Here is a 21,507-nt window from a genome sequence, read left to right as displayed (position 1 = left end):
TACCAAATTGTAATTGCTCCATATATTATCATTTGATGCACCTTTTCAACATGTCTTGTAAAACAACTCTAGAGCACCAAAACTTATGGAACTTATCAAATTAAGACACGTATCTTGCTATGATGCATTATGAAATGTAGTCGTTTTATTATTTTTTGGCGAACGGATTATTTGACTTATGAACCGCCAACAAACGCATGCTGATTTTGGAGTACATGTCGTGGACTTGAGGGTAGATTAGTTATATGATTGATTTTTTTACCATTTTATTTGTATATGTGATCACCTATATGTTGCTAGTTGCCTGTTGTATACCATTATATTGTACCGGTTTGAAGTATTTGAGGGCGATTGAATTTATCCGGTCCAAAACTATCGAACAAACAGTTCAACTAATTTTTAATGGTTGGACTAGTGAACCAACGACCCGATGTTTCACGCTTTTACCGGCTCAATGTCCAGTCTGGTCCTAATAAGCGTGGGTAGAAGGCTATCGCACACGCTAGCCTTATTTAGGAGGAGCAATGGTGGATTTTTGGAGACGAGGCTTCGTCATCAGCGGCTCAAGTGATTGCTAGCATGGAGTAGCCGCCTCGTGACATTTGGTCTGCTTCCAGAGGCGAAAGCCCACGAGACCCACGTAGGTGCTACTTCAGTTGAACCTGAGCTGATTGTGGGTGGTTGTCGTGACGGTCGAGTGTGCTGATGACCAATCGACTGGGCGTGACCATCGTCAAATGAATACGAGCGGCAGAGCATGCCTAGCAAAAGGTTGCATGGGCCGAGATTGTTTCGACAATGGATATGAGCACTATACCATCCTCAACGTCCACCGTGGCTAAATATACGCCTATGCCATGTGTTCGAAATGGTTTGTCAGACCTGCGATTAGTAGGATTCGACGGCTGGGTGGTTACTTGACGGCACCTAAGAACTTGCATAAATTTTACCCCTCTTTTATACTACATTTGAAAGCCCCTGACCCATTGGAACACGAACCTAAACGAAATTCCACTCCACTCCACTCCCTGCGCTTCAGCTTACGTTGCTGTGGTCAAGCCCAGATGGCGAGCATGGACATCAAGCCAGCTCCGAGCAGCAGCGAGGTGTTGAGCGCGACCTGCAGGCGCGCTCTGCTCTGCACCCGGGCGCTCATGAAGTCGTCGGCGAGGATGTCGACGAGCGCCAAGTACACCAGGATCCCCGCGGCGGCGGCCTCAAGGAAGCCCTGCACGACCAGGGCCGTCGGTCTCGTCTCGTCGTACGCGGACGATATGGTGATGCCGATCGGGGTCGTCAGCGAGAAGAAGAGTGCCATCGCTACCATTGACCTGAGGCGAAACTTGGCCTGTGATGAGATACAAAATGTTTGTCATCACATCACACTAGTTAAACATTGTTTTATTTTAGGAATCATACATTCACACTAGTTACCTCTATGGGTAGCATCCAGATTCAAAAATTCAATCAAAGTTGATTTCAAAAAAAAAAAAAAAACAATCAAAAGACAAAAACCACGAGTGACATTTTTACATGGGCTGACTCGATATTTAGCCTAGGCCCAGACATGAGGCTATCCGAGGAGTACCGGCCCAGTTACTATTTTCAACAACTTTTTAACCTTTAGCCCTCAAGAGTCGACAAAAGGCTATATACTTCCCTCCGTTTGTGTTTACTTGTCAGCAACTTTTTACTGTAGCAAATTTGACCATCTATTTTTTCTTCTAAAAAAATCTTAGATACTTCAATGTATATAACACTAATGAAGTATGTTCAATAAAGAATCATATATGTGAAAACTTGATGTATCTAAAAATCTTTTGCAGAAAAAAAACGTACGGTCAAAATTGCTACAGTAAAAATTCGGTGACAAGTAAACGAAAACGGATGTAGTAACAAAATGAAAAAGGACAAATTATGAGACGTTGACGAGATACTTTGATGTGGATCTTGCATGATCCAAGAGATAAACACAACTACTTTTTACATGAGTTTTGCCTATATTATATGCGTGTGAAAAAGGCCTCTCCTACATCTTCATTTTTGTGAGCATGTTATAAAAAAAATCAGGTGTCTTGGAAGAATTCCACATCCACATTAAAGGTGGGGTAAGATATTTCTTCTCCACACTCGAATTTTTAGTTACACAATACCTAGAAATTGCACAAAATAATTACTGTAACTTTAGTAAAAATTCAGTATAAGTCGACATTAACTGAAATCAGGATGTAGAAGAAATTGTTTCACCCAAATTTAGTTTATTCTCTTCCATGCACGCTTTTATAGGAAGAAGAAAGAAAAAAAAAAGAAAAGTAAAAAATTCAGATGCGGGAGAGAATTTTCTTCACATGGAGGAGATCGACAATTCTTTTTATATAGTAGAAGGAGATGCGGCGACGTTTTCCTTGGAGGTTTGGTAGATTCTGCTGAATCCACGACAACACCTCAAATTAAAACCAGTGGAAAGTCTTCACTGCGGCTTGAATCGTGGAACGTGCATGCATATGGCTGGGCGTCCCGTATACCTGAGAGATGACGCGGTGGCGCACGAGCTCGTCGTCGACGGTAGTCGGCGCGGGTGCGAGCACGGACATCCCGTGCACGTGCCCGTGGTGCCCGCCGGAGTCGGAGGCCTCCGGCTCCGGGTCCCCGTCGCAACGCCCGAGCTCCGGCGGCTCGTCGCCGACCGCCGCGGCGGCCTTCCTGGCGACCGTCCGGCGGAAGTACCCCGTGGCGACCGTGTCCTCCATGAGCGTGGCGATCGCGACGAGCATGGCGACCATCCCGGTGAACGGGAACCTGTTCCACGGCCCGGCCCCGGTCGCGACGAGGCACGGCGAGTCCAGCGCGTCGAAGGCCGCGGGTAGGATGTGCACCAGCCCCGTGGCGAGGATGACGCCGCCCGCGAAGGCCTTGACGGCGAGGAACAGGTCCGTGTCCGGCCGCAGCGCGGGGAACTTGCTGTGCCCCAGCGACGGCACCGCCGCGCCGACCGCGCCCCCCGCGAGGATGCAGAAGATGGCGACGACCTTCAGCCGCAGCGCCCCTGCCTTGTCCCGGCCCGCCGCGGCGTCGTCAGAGCAGTCGCACTCCGCCGTGACGAGAACGGGCGTAGAGCGCGGCCGTCGCGAGCTTGGCCATCGTTTTCACCTGCAGCTAGCTCGGCATAGTGGCGCGGCGCGCGGAGGCTGGCACTGGGCAGCACGGGCACATGCGCTCGCGCTCTGTTTCGTCACAGGGCGCAAGGGTTTTGTACCCGTGGCTCGCCGCGTAAATCCAGGGGTTACGAGAAGGGAAAGCCGGCCGGGCTCCCCGATCGACTCACCGTGCTACGTCTACGATAGCAATGTTTCAGCGCACGCGGACAGGCATGGATCGTTTGGACGTTTTCAGTGCCCCTCGCGCGCGTTTGTCCGAGCTGACGAGTGGTGAAAGCATGCAACGCAACAACGAAGGATGATGCTGCCGCGAGCACGACGTCATTTTTACAGACCGTACATGGCGGTCGCTGGTGGTGGTGCCCAGTTCTTGAGGGAGTGACGGTTGAAAGGCGCTTTCACCAGACTAGCAGTAGCAGGTAGCAGCGGCTCGGCGAGGCGCTTCTGAGTTCTGACGGTTCGGTCGCCTGTCGCCTGCTTGCTCTTCAACGTCTTCCCGTGGTCCTTCCTTATTAAGCACTTGCATGACAATAACGTAAACAGATTATTCCTATAAAAAAAACATAAACAGATTACGAGTCAGATATATTGCACGTTACGCTAAACGATCAGATAGCTCAGAAAGTGCGACGTGGTACTACACCAAGTACGGAGTGTTTGACAATAATCCATCCAGGACTGAAAAAGGACCAAGGGCCAAGTATGGAGTGTTTGACAATAATCCATCCAGGACTGAAAAAGGACTTAGGGCCAGCTTGGTACTTCTTCGTCTCCTTATGGGTTTTGACTCTAGCTCTTCTTGTGAAGCAGGTCCTTTAGTAGAGCTCAGGCTGTTTTGAAAAAAAAAGTTTAGTAAAAATGGTTCTTATTGCAGTTTTGCTATAATTTATTTATGCTAAGTTTGTGAGAAGTGGTGAGAAACCATGTTTACATGGCTCTGCTTGTCCAATAGGAAAACGGCTCTGGCTCTTTCAATTTTTTTTGACGGAGACATTTTATGGATGGCCGTTTGACACGGGTTTGGTCGGAGCAGCCATACCACCGTACCGGAATTAGCGGCTCTATTAGTCATCTGGTGGCATGTGTAGACTCGATCTCTTCAACCTAACAAATAAACTAGGATAAAGAGAGTACAGCAACCCGGATACTTTAACAACTCTAAGTCTTGGGGAACAGTTATACAGAAGACTTTTGGCATGTGTAACGTGTTGCCACAAATGTCGACATTCTGTGTGTCATCTAACATGAGACCGGTAGACCTTCTCATGCTGATCTACACCAGGTACCAGATTTTTTTTGAGACGCACCAGGTACCAGAGTTTAGTAACATCTGTAGTGTAGTAGCGGTATATGTTACGTATCTAGTGGTTTACTATACTCAAACTTGGCCATTTCGTATAGTATTTTTTTATTAGTACCCATAAACTCCCGCAACAGAAACAGCAGCTGCGCTTTCACGATTGGTACAAATAAAAAAAACACCAGCTTGTTGCTTTAAGTGGAGTTGATGCAACTGTTGAACTTCACCTTTCTCCTTTTGCAATCCTCAAAAAAATTGTTTCATAGTTTTGCCGTTTAGCGAGATAATCACACTTTATTACACGGGGATTTCGGTATGTACTGCTTCATTTTTTTGACAATTTTTTTAAATAAAGGAATCAATCCAGCTCCGTCTCTTGTAACCAAAAGAATCAGACTAATTATTGCAAAAGTTGAGCCACACAAATAACTGTTAGGTCATGAATTAAAGAGTTTGTTTGGTTGCTTGTCTAGGCAAGGTTGCTTGACAAGGCAGCAATCTAGGGCCTGGATTTGATACTCAAAATTTTAACAGTATCTGATATTTCTGGTATCTGAAATTTGGGTTTGGGTATTTCCTAGCTTCCCGAAATTAGCAAAACCATATAAATATTCTGAAGAGAAAGAAATATAGATGCAAGTGAAGTAGCATTTTAGAACAAAAAAACACGAGTGTTACTTCATAGATCAATATGTCCCACTAACATCACAACTATCATTAGAATATTTATAGCACAATCAATTACGATACTGTATATAGTCTTCCACTATTTTCGGTAAAACAGGTACCGGGACCTAATACCTGAATTATCTGAACTGAAATTGGGTTCTTGAACTCACTATCTGAAATAGAGATCGGGTATCCAGATTCGGATATTTTGGGGTCGGGGTCGAATCAAGGTAATTTGGGTTTAGATTTCGGATTTTCTTGGGTTTTATGTCCACCACCCCTTAACGAAGATGGGAACCCGCGCGCGATCTCGTGCATGTCCGCCACCCCCGCGGAACCGAAGCTGTGTGGCGGCCCCCTGACGGATGGCGTCGATCACCACCTGCCGAAGGCGACCCGGCATGGAACGTAGGCGCTCCTCCACGACGGTGGAGTTGTCCCGCGTCCTCATAGAAAAGGCCGCGTCGCAGGCACCGAGCGCCGCCACGCACAGGGCACGGAGCCGGACATATATATAATACTGCTCCTAGAGAAGCTCCTCGGCGGCGCGCCAGGTGTGCGTGCATCGCCTCCTGCACATCCGCGTTCAGGCGCCGCATGTCTTCGCGCATGGCGTCAGGTGTCGCTTTCAAGGCTGCGAGCAAAAGCAACTTGGTCAGAAGCACGATCGCGACATGCCGCCGTGCCTACAAATCAACAATGATAGACGATCCCCAAACGTATACTCCTTCCTGCTGCGCCATGGACGGCGTCGGCACGAGCTCCTCCGCAAGGGCGCGTACTCCATGCTGCGAGGCCATGGACGTCAGCACGAGCTCCTCCACAAAGGCGCGTACTCCTTGCTGTGAGCTTAACAACGTGCGCCTGCTGCGCTTCGTCTTGAGCGCCTCGTGCTCGTGGCGGAGGTGGAGGCAGAGCCACGGAGGTCGAAGCGCCTTGGACAGGGCTTGCCGGTTGCCGGAGACAAACGTACCTCGCGGCAGCCGACGGCGATCGTGAGGCCGAGGCCGACGATGTCGCGGTGCACGCGGCCTAGGTGGATGCTCGCTGCCTCTCTAGCCGTCCCTGGCGTCGCGCTGATCCAGTACCGCGGCTCGCGGCGGATCCAGGACCGCGGGGGTTGGAGGTAGGCCTAGCATGACGGGCAGTACAGCACAACGTCTAGGCGAGGGAGGCCCTCCGTGGTGTCGTCGCGCGGGCGGAGGGGCGTTGTGCCGCCGGACGGCGTAGGTGGCTCCGGCTGCATCCAGGCGTCGTGCCCTCGATTTGTTGCGCCGCCGCTCGTATCTTGGCCGGGCACTCGGGCAGCACTGCTCGCTGCACTACTAACTGCGTCCGCGAGGATTAAAATTTAAAAATTTAAAAGGAAAAATGAACAGTACAGTAGTACAGTGACAGACGCCCCCATGCCAGAGGCCAGGGATTCCAAGGCGCTTAAAGAGACTAGTTATTATTCACATGGACGTCATGCGTAGTAGGCTCAGTGGACAGCTCGTCAGCACGATCGGCTCGCTGCTCGGAAAGTTCGAGCGCTCACCGTTTAACGTACACTTCGAACAAATATAAGTAGTATAAGTATCATCTTTATAAAACTTATTAAAAGACGTAAATGTTATACCTTGGTGGATAGAAGTCCTCACCTAAATCTAATTTGTTTATCTTCTTTTCTATCTTATATTTATTAATTTTCTAACCTGACATTGCATTTCATACTTTATACTCCCTCCACTTTGTCCGTAAAAGAATGTAATTGTTTTTTTTTTCGAACAAAAGAATGTGATGGTAGGGCGAGAAGATTATCCACGAAAGAATATTCAATTCTAGGTGGTGACGAGTAGTTACTAGTTAGGACATAGCCACATAGGATAGTTATGCATGGAATCCACTGATATTAACTCCGCCGACTTGTCGTATTTACTCACCCGCTAAAGAGCTACTAGTCCAACTGGTTAGAGCGTCCCAACGGCACTTCTCAGATCCTGAGTTCGACCCCCGTAGGAGCGAATTTCAGGCTAGGGTTAAAAAAATCCCCTCGTCTGTCCCACACTAAAGCACAGATCTAAGGAACGGCCATGTTCTCACAGGGGTACGGTGCCGCTGTGTATGGGTGGAGCAGGGGTTCGAGGGTTTTCTGGACCTGTGTGAGAAGGTTCTTCTTCTTAATGCAATGCCCGGGGGTGGCTCCCCCCGCGCAGGTCCAGTATCTACTCACCCAGCCATAACAGCACGAGCTTCTCTCTCACACATGCATGGTGAGTATTTAGGAGGTGAAGACAAATATAGGCACAACAATGTCTTTTATCTCATGACTAAATCTTCCATGAAAGCTAAGAGTTGTGTTGATACCGACTAGGATCTCGGATCACACACCAGGTAGGACTAGAACGTCCGAGGTCGTGCACGACCTATCACATGCAGCAAGTAACTTCAAAATTAGCGAAACCGATCTAGAGATTGATTAGGCCAAGCCCGTCAGCCCAATGCTTCCCATGTCGAAACGCTAGAAGCGCTCTTCCACGGCGCCAAGAACGAGTCGCGCCGACGGCAGCGGAAGCGCAAGCCCTCTTCCTAGGTTGCATCGCTGCCCTTACACTGGTTGTCTATCTTTTGTGTAATATCAAAATCTATTTTCTATTTGCTAGGATGGTCCATCCATGACCACGACTGTAATCCTGTAGGCCTCCTAGGGCTCTCGTAAGAAGCGCGATATCTGTATCAAATATTTCTACCTCAATTACAAAGATGCGTAAATCTTTTGCGTATTCGAGAAAAAAAGAGTTCACCGACTTTCCCAGGCCAGATCTGGGCTTACCTAGAACCCGGGCCCTAGTCGTTGGCCCAATAATCCCTCGTATCCCATGTAATTTTTAGCTCATATATGTAAAAGCCCAACAGTAAGAGACCAGCAGCACCTTTACGGTTTGCGTCCCTCACCCTGCTGACTGCCGCCGCACGGGAGAAGCAGTCTGCGAGCTGCGGGCGCCACCCCGCCGTTGCGCCGCTGCCGCACGCCACCACCGGTCCACTGCCGACCGGCCTCCAGGCGCCAGCCGCCCAGACTGCCACCACGCCGGCCGCCGGCCACCCTCCCGGCTCTGCGCAGGCGGGCGCAGGCCACCGCGCCGGCTGCCGGCCGCCGGCCCCCGCCCTCCGCGGCTCTGCGAAGCAGTGCGCCAGCCGCTGGCCGCCCTCCCGGCTCCGCGCAGGCCGACGGACGCGGCCCCCTGCCCTTCGAGGCTCCAGGCCCCTGGCCCCGTGGCCGTCCGGCCGTGAGCCCCCTGGGCGTCTGCTTGTCCGGGTCCGGCCCCTATCCCTGCTGAGTGCTGACTCCTTCGGTCCCTCCCTCTTTTTTTTGTACTTCTGCTGTTCAGCACCTTTTCATTTATATTCGAATTCTGAATAAATGTATATACGCATTTAGTTGTTCAGTAATCATCCACACAATGTCATTCCAGTTTCTTTCGTAGCATATACAAGCATTATATGAAGAGGACCATTAGAATATCGATTAGCAATATAGGATGAATAACTAATTTAGTTGTGCGTCTCTTATTTTTATTTATATATTTAACTTATCTCTCTAAAGATATGCATGGTGGCCTCATATGAAACAAATTTTCCCATAATTATGCATTGATTTTGTATCGCTTTATGTTTTCTCATGTTTTTATATAGTTTATTATTGGACCAAAAAATTTGATGTTCAAGTATGTGCATTTTCTTTTATATCTCTAGTTTATCGATATGTGAACCGATCTGTATAGGTAGTTTAGTATACTAAGAATGCCAACGTTTGCCACAATTTTTTGTCAAATTTGACTAAGGTTAGTTCATCAAATTGCATTTTGGCTAGCCTAGGGGAATCTTGCACACTTTTTATAGTCACCGACATGTGGGTCCGAGCTGGTAGAAAAAGAATCTTGCCAGAGTTTGTGGCTACAACCAAACAGCTGCTAACTTGATCAAACTCGACTAAACTTAGGAGTGGCAAAGTGTGGCAAGGTTTGGCTTCAAACCAAACAGGCCCTAGTCATGGCGAAAACCTGGGTCTACCACTGCCCTTCCCTGTTCTCACTTCTCGATCTACTCTATTGTTGCTTGATTTCTTTGCCCCCAGTGAGGCATCTGTCAAGAAGAACTGATGCATACAAGACAGTGGGATGCGTGAGGAGATTCTTTTGATTCACTTTGTGGTATTGGCATTCTCGAAGTGGCTGACCTCCTTGATCTCTCCCACTTGATGAGCCTGAATTGCAAGCTGTGTCTTTTGGTTTGGGTGATCTGCGGCTTGATGTTGTGGATGAGAATGAAACAAATGAGGAAATAGGAACTTGATGCGAGCCTGAATGCCTTTTATGACTTTCCTATATTTGAGAATTTGAGAGTTGAGACTTGAGACCTACTGTTCTGTAATAATAGGAACTTAAATATTTAAGTAGATTGCAACGTTTTATTGTTATATCAGTTTTAATATGCGTTATTAACTTTTTATTTTTAAATAGTAAAACATGTGTGTATCGGAATTTTTAGGAAATTGCCATATCCGCGTATCTGTATCCGTGCTGCATAAGTTTATCGCAGCTCCGCTCTGACCCAGTGTCCATAGCACCATGATCATGACTACTACAACGTCCTCATCTCCAACCTGACAGGCATATCTCCCTTTCTACTCAACAGAGCGGGTCTCCTTCAGCTCGACCACCACCACCATCTCGTGACTAGAGATCATTGGTATGCTGCTGAATCCAAGAGGGACAGCTAAAGTCGAGAAAAAGCAACAGGCAAACCCTGGACAGGAGCAACTGCAGGCATGCGGGAGGCTGATGAAATAGCACACCAGAGGAGCTGTCTCAGATTGAAACATGTGTTTATGGTTTAGGGGCTCCGAGCTCCTCAATTAACAGTGTGGTATATCGGAGAGAGAGAGAGGAAATAGAGCTAAATTGCATATACAGCTGAAATAGTAGTATGCTAGCAAAACCTCTTCTCCAGGTGTGCTACTGAGACAATAGTCCCTTCGATTTGGTTGGTCCACAGCCAACGTAGCCATTTGGTTAACGTTATGTATGAGACTATGATCATTTGCCAGTTGTCTTGTTGGGTGTCAGTTAAGGTGTGTGCTATGCACTTGCAAACACACTGGACGGTTTGTCACACTTTTAAGGTACTACTTGGTACTTGCTCCAATTACATGATCACTAATCAAAGTCCATTAGGATAGTCTGCAATTTGACTCCGAATATTGATAAAAGTATATTATCTTAAATATGATCTATCATGGAACTATATTATCGATGAAAGTATATTATGTTAAATAGAATCTATGATCAATAATTTTTTATGGAAGTGTATTTCATCATGAATCTAGAAACATCCATCTTATATTACTAATCTGTATGAGCTTTTTTTACATATTGGTAGTTCAAGCTAAAAAAATTAACTCAGAACAAAGCTAGATTGTCTTTTACATTTGTGATTGGAAGCAGGGACCGATCCAGCGGTGGGGCCGCTGAACCCTTGGAGCCCCCATGAAGATTGCATCAGTTTTTGAAAGGGAGGAGGGGCTGAGATCCTGATCTGGAGGTTGAAGACGACTGGAATCGCGACCTGGGCTTTTTCCTTCACTTGCCGGTCTTTCCTCCTTTGGCTCAGTAGGGGTGTGTTTAGTTGGGGAGGTGAAAATTTTTGGGTGTCATATCGGATGTGTCGGAAGGATGTCAGGAGGGGTTAATAAAAAACAAATTACAAAACCCATCAGGAAACTGCGAGACGAATATAATGATACTAATTAATCGGTCATTAGCACATGTGGGTTACTGTAGCTCTTAAGACTTTTCATGGACTAATTAGGCTTAAAATATTCGTCTCACGATTTTGTCGAGAACTGTGCAATTGGTTTTTTTTTTATCTACATTTAGTACTTCGTGCATGTATCAAACATGCTCTTTTACTGTAGAAGATAAATTTTTTTGAAACTAAACGGGGCACCAATTTTTCGCTTGACACAGCCCACAGCCCACCTTCTTTCTTTCTTCCTGTGCGGGAGTGCGGCATCTCCCCCGACGCGACTCCCACCCCACGCGCGAACCAACGCCGCTTCCTGCGTCCGCCCGACGCCGCCGCATCCTGCCAAGGCGCCAACCCTAGCTCCCCAGTCCCCAACTCTGCTCCCACTCACCACGGCCACCCCGGCCGCCGGGCCGTCGCTGCGAAGATCTGGCGATGCCGGCCGCCACGACAAGCAGCAGCGACACCAGGCCGCAGGGGGCGGTGGCCTGGGCCCTGGGGACCTAGGCCAGCCAGCGCCGCAGCTAGGTAGTAGGTATACAGATTATGTCATTAGCGATTGAAGATTGAAATTTGATAGAAGTTATTCTCTCTTCTATGTGATTCAATGAATTATTTGCTTATGGATTGATCGATTAATAAATGGCTATGGCAGATTGAAATTTGAGATTTGTTATTTGTCTAGAAACTCAGAATGGTAAAGAGAACTTTGCGCACATAATTTCATATGTATAAATATCTATATCTGTAGAATTTTAATATGCATTAGTATCTATATCCGTAGAATTTTAATATGCATAAACTCAGAAGTTTAATATTTGTGCAGAAACTCAGAATACTTGGTTCATAGATGATAGGAACTGGTTATGTCTCTCTAATTCTAATTCTACATTTAATTCGAAGAAATTTATTCAATAAAACTATTGTTCAAATAAATCTACCCTGACTTGGTGACCAGATACATTATTGTAGATGACTTTTGCCACAGTAAAAAAAACAGAATACATATATCTATTTGTTGCATATATATATGCATATATAGATGATTGTTGCTACAGTAAAAAATAGTATACATATAGCTTTGTGCGTTTGCCACAGTTTGAACTCAGCCCCTCCTAAACATCAATCCTGGATCCGCCCCTAATTGGAAGGAGCAGCCTTTTTCAGTATCCAATTGTAGTTATAGACATTTGTTGTGCTCGTGCAGCTTCAAATATTTTGGGATGTTGCCATGTTAAGGTATAGCTTTTTGTTGTTTCAGTATCTGGTATTGGCTTCCTAAAGGATCAATGTCGACTATCTCTGATCAGAAGAAACGCACGTTGGAAGCCCTTCAGCAACAGTATACTGCTGCAAAAGCTAAGAAATTGCAAGATGAACAGGTTAAGAGTCAGAAGAAGAGCAATTTTAATACCCCTAAGCCTAAACTTGATGCACCAAGGAAAGGCAAAGCTCCAGAAATCACTCCTCATCAAACATATGCCCAGCCTTCTCCTCATAAAGGTTTTGTTTTCTTCATTATTCTTTTTTATGAAACCAGGCAAAGTTTTGTTGATCAGCATTTTCCATCATGCTGCTGCTGCTGCTTTCCAGGTGTAGCATTTTCCAGTTCTAATCGTCAACAAAAGCCTTCCGCGTCCTCAGGTAACCTCCCTACCTCTCTCTCTATGTGTGCACATGGATCAAGTGTATGGCTGTGTACCTGTGCAACAAATACTTTGAACTTTGTAGGTGAAGAAATCAATCCTGTGTATGCCGAACTTTCTTCTGCCTTTCATGACAATTTGTCCAAAGATGGCGTCTCGGTAAATATTCCTCTCATATGGGTTCTCGATATAAAATTTATTGTTATATGTTATTTTACAACCTCTAATATTCGCTATGGTGAACTTTGGTTTAGGATTTGGATGGCACAGAGGTTGTTCACAGTGTTATATATGACATAATTCAGAAAGGCGGAGATGCTGGGAAAATTACAAAGGGAGCCAAAAAGTTGAAGCTGGAAAAAGGGATCCTTTTGGATAATTATGTTCAGAGGGGTCCTAGATTAGTGGATGCCCAAGCAAGATCTTTGCTGATTCATTCAAAGCGATCAAAAAGGCACATGTCTCTGAAACAACATAAGAAATGTGGTTCATTTGATTTAGATGGTACATTCCACAAGTAAGTTTTGTTCTGGTTGCCCATAGATTGATACCTCACCACCAAAAAACATGACCTTTTTTGGTTTCTTTAGTTTACACGAATGGGAATAAAACAGAGTTTCTTAATGAATGAACTACAGTTTATATCCTTGCTCAAATCTCCACATAATACCCTTATTACCTTTGGAGTCTAACATTCAAAAAAAAAACCCCTTTGGAGTCTACACAAACACCTGACATTCTTGGTCTTGCAGGTATGACTTCTATAAACCAATGCATGAGATGTGGAAGGACTATATCAGAGGGCTTATGAAAGTAACCCCGTACGACTCCACAATAATCCTTCTTTCTGTTATTTTGGACCTCTTATCTGCCTTTTTATTCTTTACGTTTTTTCAGGGGAAATAAAATCCATGTGTTATACTGAAACTCAACAAGATAAAAGGCAGTTAGTCTTTGAATGTTCTGCTGCTATAACTCTCCCAGTCAGTGGCGGAGCCACCGCCCGGCCACCCCGGGCCGCCGGCCGGGCTCGTCGGCGAAGTTCAAAAGAAAAGTTTCTTTATATCAAAGAAGAATACTATAATTTGCTAGCTAAATAATTTTGCATAATGAGGATTGCCCGGGCTCCTAAAAGCTTTTGGCTCCTATACTGTCTCCAGTTGAACCTTTTTTTCCCTTGAATACGCAGGCAGGACAGCTGTGGAGCATTGCATTAATGAGAAGAAAGTATTTAGAATACAACCCACACAAGCACACACCCAAACACCCAAACATATACTGAATTGGTTCTGTTTAGGATGCTATAGTGACAGGTTGATCATATAACATGATGGATTTTAACCCAATATGTCTACTGTACCAAATAGTTAAGAGTTTTTTTTTTTTTCTCGAACACGCAGGAGAACTGCGTATCATTGTATTAATAGAAGAAAAAAGAGTCATACATAGACCCAAACTCCACACACACCCCTTGCCACTACACAGACACTATATCACCAGTTAAGACAGACCAAAAAGACGACCCTACATCAGTCGTTTAGGCTGAACCTCCAGCAGTGAGCATGGAAAGTCCCTTGGCTCCTGCCATGCTCCACCAATGCGCCTCCTCCCTAGCCAAAGCCAGAGCCAAGTTAACATTTGGGGTTGCCCCATTAAAGACACAGTACACTGATTTCCAGACTCTATACAGTACAGTAAAATGCGCTTTCTTATATAAGCTACATCGAGACCACTCAAAGACCCTAGTAGTTCCTTGAACAGAAATTTATGGACCGTAGGGACTAAACTAAAAGCACCAAGTCATTTGTTACCATATAATATATAAGCATAACGTTTTATGAAATATTAACGAATTTGAAGATTTGAACAAACAAGAAAAGGCAATGATTATCCTGAGTGCAGAACAAGCGCACTCAGAGCAGGGGACCAACTCGATCTTTTGGAAAACTTGGATGTAAACCCTGTCATTGTGCTTGTTCCTGTAATCTGTACCCTATATGAGCTAATTACATGTCCTGTCTTCCCCACAGGAAAAAGAAATTGTCTGAAAACCTCCTTTCAGCAGATCTTCATGGGGCCCTTCTAATAGGTGATCCATATGCTGGTTTACTTTATTCAACTTTCTTTTAATTCAATCATGCTTACATGTCTTTGAGGTATCCAGTCGCAGAATGCAAAGCTGCTTCATATCAAGGTGTAAACGGCATCATGATTCGGGATACTGCAGAGACATTTGGAATTATATCCGAGGACAACCGCTTCCGAGGTACCTATCCTTCTCTTTCTGGTGCTGTATTGTGAATCACTTGCATTAGCTGTATTTTATTTTGTGTAGCAAAGTGGCTCTTAAAGTGATTAATCAGCCTTGTTCTATTGCTAGATTCCATGTACTGTAAATGCTGTTAGACCATTCTTCTATAGGTCTACCTCCATAGGATACTCGTTGAGTTGTGAAATAATTGTTTGTGATTCGTAGCCTTTGTTCTGAACGAAACACCTTTACGGCTCATGATCTGGAATTTTCATGATCCATAGCCTTTGTTCACGCAGCCATGATTTTTCATCTCGTTACAAACACATCAAATGTTATTGTCAAAGGCTTGCCGTTATTGATATCTCTTGCGCATGTGAAATTCTGTTATACTAAACTGTAGACTTTCTAAGCAACCTACTACTTTGGAACCTGCAGTTGTACCAAAAGCTGGTTCAGTTTTCATACTTCAAGCAGACTGCTGGAAGGTCACACTGATCGGCGACAAGCTCTCGCCCAGGGAGAAGTTGAAGGAGGACCAGCGCCAACACCGTGGGCAATCGCAAATCAGATAGTTTCCAATGTGCCAGCTGTTTTGTCACAAAATTTTTGCCCCACGGAATATTTGCTTCTGTTTAGGTCCTGCCACTGAAGCATGGCAGTGTTATCGTTCTAGACTAGAGGCGTTGACATTTCCTAGCGACTGACTGACAGCTTGAGCTGTAAAAGGTGACTGATCTCAGGTGTGTGATCATGAGTCCTGTACTCCGGTGACTGACTGATTATTGATTATAGGCGAAGCAAATTCATTTACGCTTGTTTCATCAAGTCACACAAACCTGTGGCAAATAATTAGTACGCCTTGTTTCTGCCACCAATGATTGCTCGAGAAATACACCCCGGGTGAATCGGTGTCGACTCCTATTGTCACAAGTCACAACTCAACCGAGAACCAAAACTGATTAGCAAATCATAAATTACTGGACTGATGTAGATGTAGCATAGCTAGATGGTTCAAACTATTTCTTACCATAAAACAGCCGATTAGGTAAACTCTTAAATTGGCCGACTTAATTTTACACTGGAGAACTAAAATTTACTCATCATTTCATCAATATACACTATGCCAACTCAAATTAACCCTTGTCTCTGGCCTTTATAGTTAGTTGAGAAATCAGAACCGAGGACCCTTTGAGATCGCAGTGTGTAGCGTAGCAACAAACTCATGATCAGGAAAAAAAGAAGGTGAAAACAAATCAAAAGCTCCATGCCACCATCGGAAAACGACCAGCACCATCCCCTTCCCTGCCCGCCATCCTCCACCGCGGCCTGCCGAGGCGCCAACGCAGCAGCCGTGGCCGCGACGGTCCGCTTCCGCTCCAAACCCACCCACCCACCCGCCCACCCGCCCGCCGAACCCCACCACCCGCCACTGCCGCCGCCTTCTTTCAGTCCTCCGGTTGGCTTCCACTCGCCAAGCAGATCACAATTCAACGCCGCACCAGTGACGCCGCGGAGGGACGATGGCCGTCCCTTCCTCCGACCGCGCGAGGCGGCCCTTCCTCCTCTCGCTCTCGCTCTTCCTCCTCATCTCCGCCATCCTCGTCCTTGTCTTCCTCTTCCTCGACCCCTCACCTGGATCGCTCGCCTTCCTCCCCTCCCGTCTCTCCGCCTCAGCCCCTTCTCTCGCACCTCCTCTTCTTCCCCAACAGCAAAACCACACCCCTACGAGAAGCCCACCTCACTCGACACCAGATGGCTCGAGCGCCACCGGAAAAGCGGAGGAGGGCACTGGTGCTAGTGCATTGCAACCAGTCGTCACAAAAGCCGATGCCAACAGTAGCGCATCGGAACCATCCGCAAAGGAAGCCAGCGGTGGCAGCGGCTCGCCGGGAGCAGGCGATAACAGCGACGCCAGGGGAGTCGGGGCGGACGGGAAGACGGATACAAGCGTCGCCCCGGTGGAGAAAGGTGGGTACGACGAGGTGCCGCCGGTAAGCGTGAGGTGGCAGACGTGCAGCAGGCTGGGGAGGGGCGTGTCGTCGACGGACTACATCCCGTGCCTGGACAACGTGCGGGCGATCAAGGCGCTGCGGTCGAGGCGGGACATGGAGCACCGGGAGCGGCACTGCCCCCTGGCGCCCCGGCTCAGATGCCTGGTGCCGCTGCCCGCAGGGTACCGGACGCCTGTGCCGTGGCCGCGGAGCCGTGACATGGTGAGGACCTCCCGCGCTACCGTCGCTTGCCTTTGTCGGTAAGGGAGGGAAGTGGCTCTGGTTGTTGATCCTCTTTGGTTTATTCGTTTATAAAATTCAAGCTCTTTTGCTTACAATGATTCGGCAATCGGCATTCATGAATCATGGTCAAGTTGGGCTGCTAGCGTTATTTTAATATACTAACTACAGGCCATGGATCGGGACCCCCCAAAAAACTTTTGATTCTCATATTAGAATACTCGATTTGCACTACAAATTAAGGACGTTCTCTGTTTTTACAAGTTGCTACTTGCTATACCTAAACAGCACAGTGAGAGTATACGTCTGGGGATCTGGAATCTCTATAGTACAGAATTGATAGAGGATAGTCTTTCTGCACATGGACTCTATGACAAATAAGTAAATAACTTATGGGGCTACTTCTTTCAAATCTGATATATCAGTTAATGCATCCTTTGGTAAGATAGTTAGTAAATTCCTCTTTATAATTATGTTTGTCTGACAGATTTTTTTTTTATGATGCCATTAGGTGGCTGACTATCTGATTGTATTTTTCATTTAACCTGCAAATCCAGATTTGGTACAACAACGTCCCTCACCCAAAGCTGGTGGAGTATAAGAAAGATCAGAACTGGGTTACAAGGTCTGGTGATTATCTTGTTTTTCCTGGAGGTGGAACTCAATTCAAAGATGGCGTGGGAAGATACATTCAGTTTGTTGAACAGGTAAACATTACCAAATCACTTTTCTCTATGCTGGGACAGCTTAACTCTGCGGAGGAATTTTGTTAAGTACTTTGATAGACAAGTGAGTTGCATGCATCGTGCGAATTTAGGTGTTTCTCTTGTGTATTTCCTTTGATCAATTTCACTGCCTTGCTCGCTGCTCAGTCTGTTCAGTGCCATTTGAGTCTTTGCTGGTTAGGGTTGAACATAAAGGGCGTGCTTGGGTTGCTAAATATAATTTCTTATGCTGGGGTTTAGTCATTTTATACTCAAGTACATCAGTTTTGTAACAACTTGCTGTTTCTCTTTATCTCCTTGTAACTTACTGTTGATAACTTTCATCTTTAGATTATGCCAACCATACAATGGGGAAGGCGCACCAGAACTATCTTGGATGTTGGATGCGGTGTTGCCAGCTTTGGTGGATACCTGCTTGACAGGAATGTCATTACTATGTCATTTGCCCCAAAAGATGAGCATGAGGCTCAGATACAGTTTGCACTAGAGCGTGGAATTCCAGCATTTCTAGCAGTAATTGGAACACAAAAGCTTCCACTTCCTGATAATACGTTCGATGTTGTACACTGTGCAAGGTGCAGGGTCCATTGGTATGCAAATGGCAAGTATTCTATTTCTTCACAATATTCATAAAAAGCCAAAATAATGTAGTATTTATATTTTCTTTCCTGTTTTGTAAGTGTATTCTTATTTTCCTTGATTTTTTGTTTAATTAATCTTCCACTTTGAATGGCAGGTGGAAAACCACTGTTGGAGCTTAATAGAGTGCTAAGGCCTGGAGGATATTTCATTTGGTCTGCAACCCCTGTCTACCGTCAAGAGAAATGAGACCAAGACGACTGGAATGGTTCGTGGGCTATCATATATTCTATCGAAGAATATACAACATCCTAGAGATTTTATCTGAATTTTGTCATTTGGTGAATATTTTTCCATGCTAATTGAAATGTCCGTTTCTGCTTGTGCAGCAATGGTTACTCTGACTAAATCAATCTGCTGGAGAACAGTGGTAAAATCTCAAGATGTCAATGGAATTGGAGTTGTTATATATCAAAAGCCCGCATCGAATTCTTGCTATGCTGAAAGGAAGACCAATGAACCCCCTCTATGCTCCGAGAGAGATGGATCACGTTTTCCTTAGGTAGGTCACAACTTATCAAACTTGTCTTGTCCGCCTCCAAATGCGTATTTCTGATTATAACTTTACTGGTTCACTGACAAATAGAGTTAACATGATGCCATTCAATCTTTCTATCTAATGTCATGTATACCATTGCCCTTGTTTTTGCTTTTGCAGGTATGCTCCTCTTGATAGTTGCCTTTTCTCACTTCAGATGAAAGATACAATTGGCCTGTTCCATGGCCTGAAAGACTTGATGTTAGATATGCAAGTGTACCTGATGATTCTGCTTCTAACAAAGAGAAGTTTGAAGCTGATACAAAGTATTGGAAACAGCTCGTTTCAGAAGTATATTTCAGTGACTTCCCACTTAATTGGTCAAGCATTCGCAATGTAATGGACATGAATGCTGGTTTTGGAGGGTAAGTAAAGACAAATTTCTACTGCTACTTCTCTTATATAGTTTTTTTTTTGAAAGATCCGGTTGTCTGGCTTAATATTAATAAGGAGTTACATCATATAAGCGCGAGTAGCGCTGCCTCTCACACAGCAGACTGCTATGGAGGGTTAGAGGCAGAAGTTAATTATTCACTAAATGTTGGGACGACATTAAGGATTCTAAGACCATATCTTTCAATTGTTTCTTATATATGGAGCACAAGTTATTATAAACGGATAATGTAACATGAGATTTTTGCACTCCAGTCTCCTTTTTTTAATGGTTGGCAGATCTGCCGAGCATATGTTGATAAAGCAGGGTGCTGCCTTTCAATCTGAAAGTTTTTGTTAGTGAAATTAGGATAACTTATGCTGAACCATAGCCTGAAGCCTTGAATATAATCATCCTTGCTTCAGCAATGCCTTAAGTGGTTACTCCTTTTTTGATTCTATTACTTTCTGACTTACTGCAAAGTCGGTAAGGCAGAGGCCCCATAAACTTACAGTTGCACTGATATCAAATATCTTATTGTTTTGTATGCATGCCGATCTGCATAACAATCAATTGGTATTAAACTAATTGGAGACTCCATTTCATGATGGGAATGCTAATCAAACTTCTTTTGTTGAACCAGGTTTGCGGCAGCACTCATTGATCGACCTTTATGGGTTATGAATGTTGCACCAATTGGTCAGCCAGATACCTTGCCACTTATTTTCAACAGAGGTTTGATTGGGGCATATCATGACTGGTGCGAATCTTTCAACACCTACCCTCGTACCTATGATCTTCTCCACATGAGTAATCTCATTGGAAGTCTTACAAATAGGTGAATTCTCACACCTTTATTACTTCTGCTGTTTGTGCACTCATTCTGTCAGGAACTTGCGGTGATATTTGTATCTTTTATTTAGGTGTGACATCATCGAAGTGGTGGTTGAAATTGACAGAATACTGAGACCTGGAAGATGGTTTGTGTTGAAAGACACAGTAGAGATGATAAAAAAGATGCGCCCCATCCTGAAGTCTCTGCACTATGAAACTGTCATCGTGAAACAGCAATTTCTTGTTGCTACAAAGAGTTTCTGGCGTCCCGGCAAACCAGCTTCCACATCAGGGTGACATAGATCATACTTTCAGGGGAGTCATCAACAATCAACGATTCTATTGATTCTTTGAATTCTGATCAAATTAATTCTTTCTACAACACAGCCAATGTAGATTATTACTTATGTAAGTATAGAAAATACATATGACAAGTTGAGGTAATACTTTTTTTTTTTGCCAAAGCATAATAACAAGGATGTTATAAACTTATATAGCAGTAGGCAAGTTCTGACAAATGCATACAAAGGGACCATGAAACGTGTTTTGTATACTTGCTCATCAATAACTTTTGTACACCGAACAAAAGGATCTTGAAATAACCTTGGACTCCTCATGGTTCTGTAATGCCAGTACATTCTGACATCAGTAAGCTCCCACAGGAGCTATTTTTATACCTCTGCACACAGTCAGAATGTGAAAACTAGTATTGAGCACCTCCTGTTGACCCGCAGATAGACAAGATGCATTTGGAGTTTGGTTGGTGTGTGTCGAGCATGTACCCCTAAGATTCATGCAGACTCCAGACACCTGATCATCGGGCGGATCAGTTTCCCGAGAAAGCGATCCAAACTCTCATCTTGCTCATCTGTCACTGATTCCCGGCGTGTCAGACGCCGCCTGTATATAAATAGGTAACAACAAGAGATTAATCAAGCAAGCAATTTTATTCTCAATCTTGTGTTCAATCTTCTCTCTCTGGATTTGCATTCCAAGTACATCGATTCAACATATTATCAGTCACGTTGCTTACACCAAATTCTCGAGGAACTTGCAAGTTTACCAAGCATACGACGAATTTGCTGAGAGGAACTCGCACATCGAACACGGAGAAGAAAGGAGAAAGACGAACGAGACTGCTGGCCACGGCATCTGCATTTGAGCAGCACCATGTACGAGGACGACCACGGCTGTTTGGTACAGTTCTCTGAAAAGCGCTTCCTTGCACAAACAGAGTAGAAGCGACGATCAAAATTAGCTGGTCTGATCTAGCTTTTGCTTTTTAGTACAAATGAGAGTGGTGAGAATAAACGTGATCGAGATAAGCTGCAAAAAAGCGCCCCGTTTGATTAT

The 21,507-nt window shown here is 45.2% G+C and overlaps 2 protein-coding genes and 1 pseudogene across 5 annotated transcripts in view; 2 read left to right on the top strand and 1 right to left on the bottom strand.

Annotated features, from left to right (window-relative positions):
• The window catches only part of LOC136511475 (ribonuclease MRP protein subunit POP4-like), a 203,666-nt gene extending 187,981 nt beyond the window's left edge, over positions 1–15,685 (top strand). Inside the window, exons 1-11 of one of the 4 annotated variants that reach the window (XM_066505538.1) lie at positions 8,056–8,425; positions 9,805–10,291; positions 11,136–11,449; positions 12,176–12,417; positions 12,508–12,558; positions 12,646–12,719; positions 12,815–13,077; positions 13,313–13,381; positions 14,591–14,649; positions 14,725–14,826; positions 15,250–15,685. In XM_066505538.1, the coding sequence (XP_066361635.1) occupies positions 10,190–10,291; positions 11,136–11,449; positions 12,176–12,417; positions 12,508–12,558; positions 12,646–12,719; positions 12,815–13,077; positions 13,313–13,381; positions 14,591–14,649; positions 14,725–14,826; positions 15,250–15,386 (1,413 nt within the window). In that variant the 5' untranslated portion in view covers positions 8,056–8,425; positions 9,805–10,189 and the 3' untranslated portion in view covers positions 15,387–15,685. Of the gene's footprint in view, positions 1–8,055; positions 8,426–9,804; positions 10,292–11,135; positions 11,450–12,175; positions 12,418–12,507; positions 12,720–12,814; positions 13,078–13,312; positions 13,382–14,590; positions 14,650–14,724; positions 14,827–15,249 lie in introns of those variants that run through there. The other 3 variants (XM_066505537.1, XM_066505536.1, XM_066505539.1) reach the window with 3 other exon arrangements.
• LOC136513528 (zinc transporter 4-like) lies at positions 1,047–9,939 on the bottom strand. Its single transcript, XM_066507508.1, has 6 exons — positions 9,915–9,939; positions 8,062–8,501; positions 6,101–6,259; positions 3,499–3,677; positions 2,526–3,132; positions 1,047–1,348 (listed from the first exon to the last, which is right to left on the bottom strand). The coding sequence occupies exons 1-6, from the start codon at positions 9,937–9,939 to the stop codon at positions 1,055–1,057; spliced, it is 1,704 nt and encodes a 567-aa protein (XP_066363605.1). The 3' UTR covers positions 1,047–1,054.
• A 527-nt stretch (positions 15,686–16,212) lies between the features above and the next one.
• Positions 16,213–20,879, top strand: LOC136512044 (probable methyltransferase PMT23; annotated as a pseudogene).
• Positions 20,880–21,507: the final 628 nt, after the last annotated feature.

This window comes from Miscanthus floridulus, chromosome 16 (genome assembly GCF_019320115.1).
Source record: "Miscanthus floridulus cultivar M001 chromosome 16, ASM1932011v1, whole genome shotgun sequence".
NCBI lineage: Eukaryota > Viridiplantae > Streptophyta > Magnoliopsida > Poales > Poaceae > Miscanthus > Miscanthus floridulus.
The sequence above is the reverse complement of the archived record's forward strand: the minus strand, read 5'-3'. Positions and strand labels throughout refer to the sequence as shown.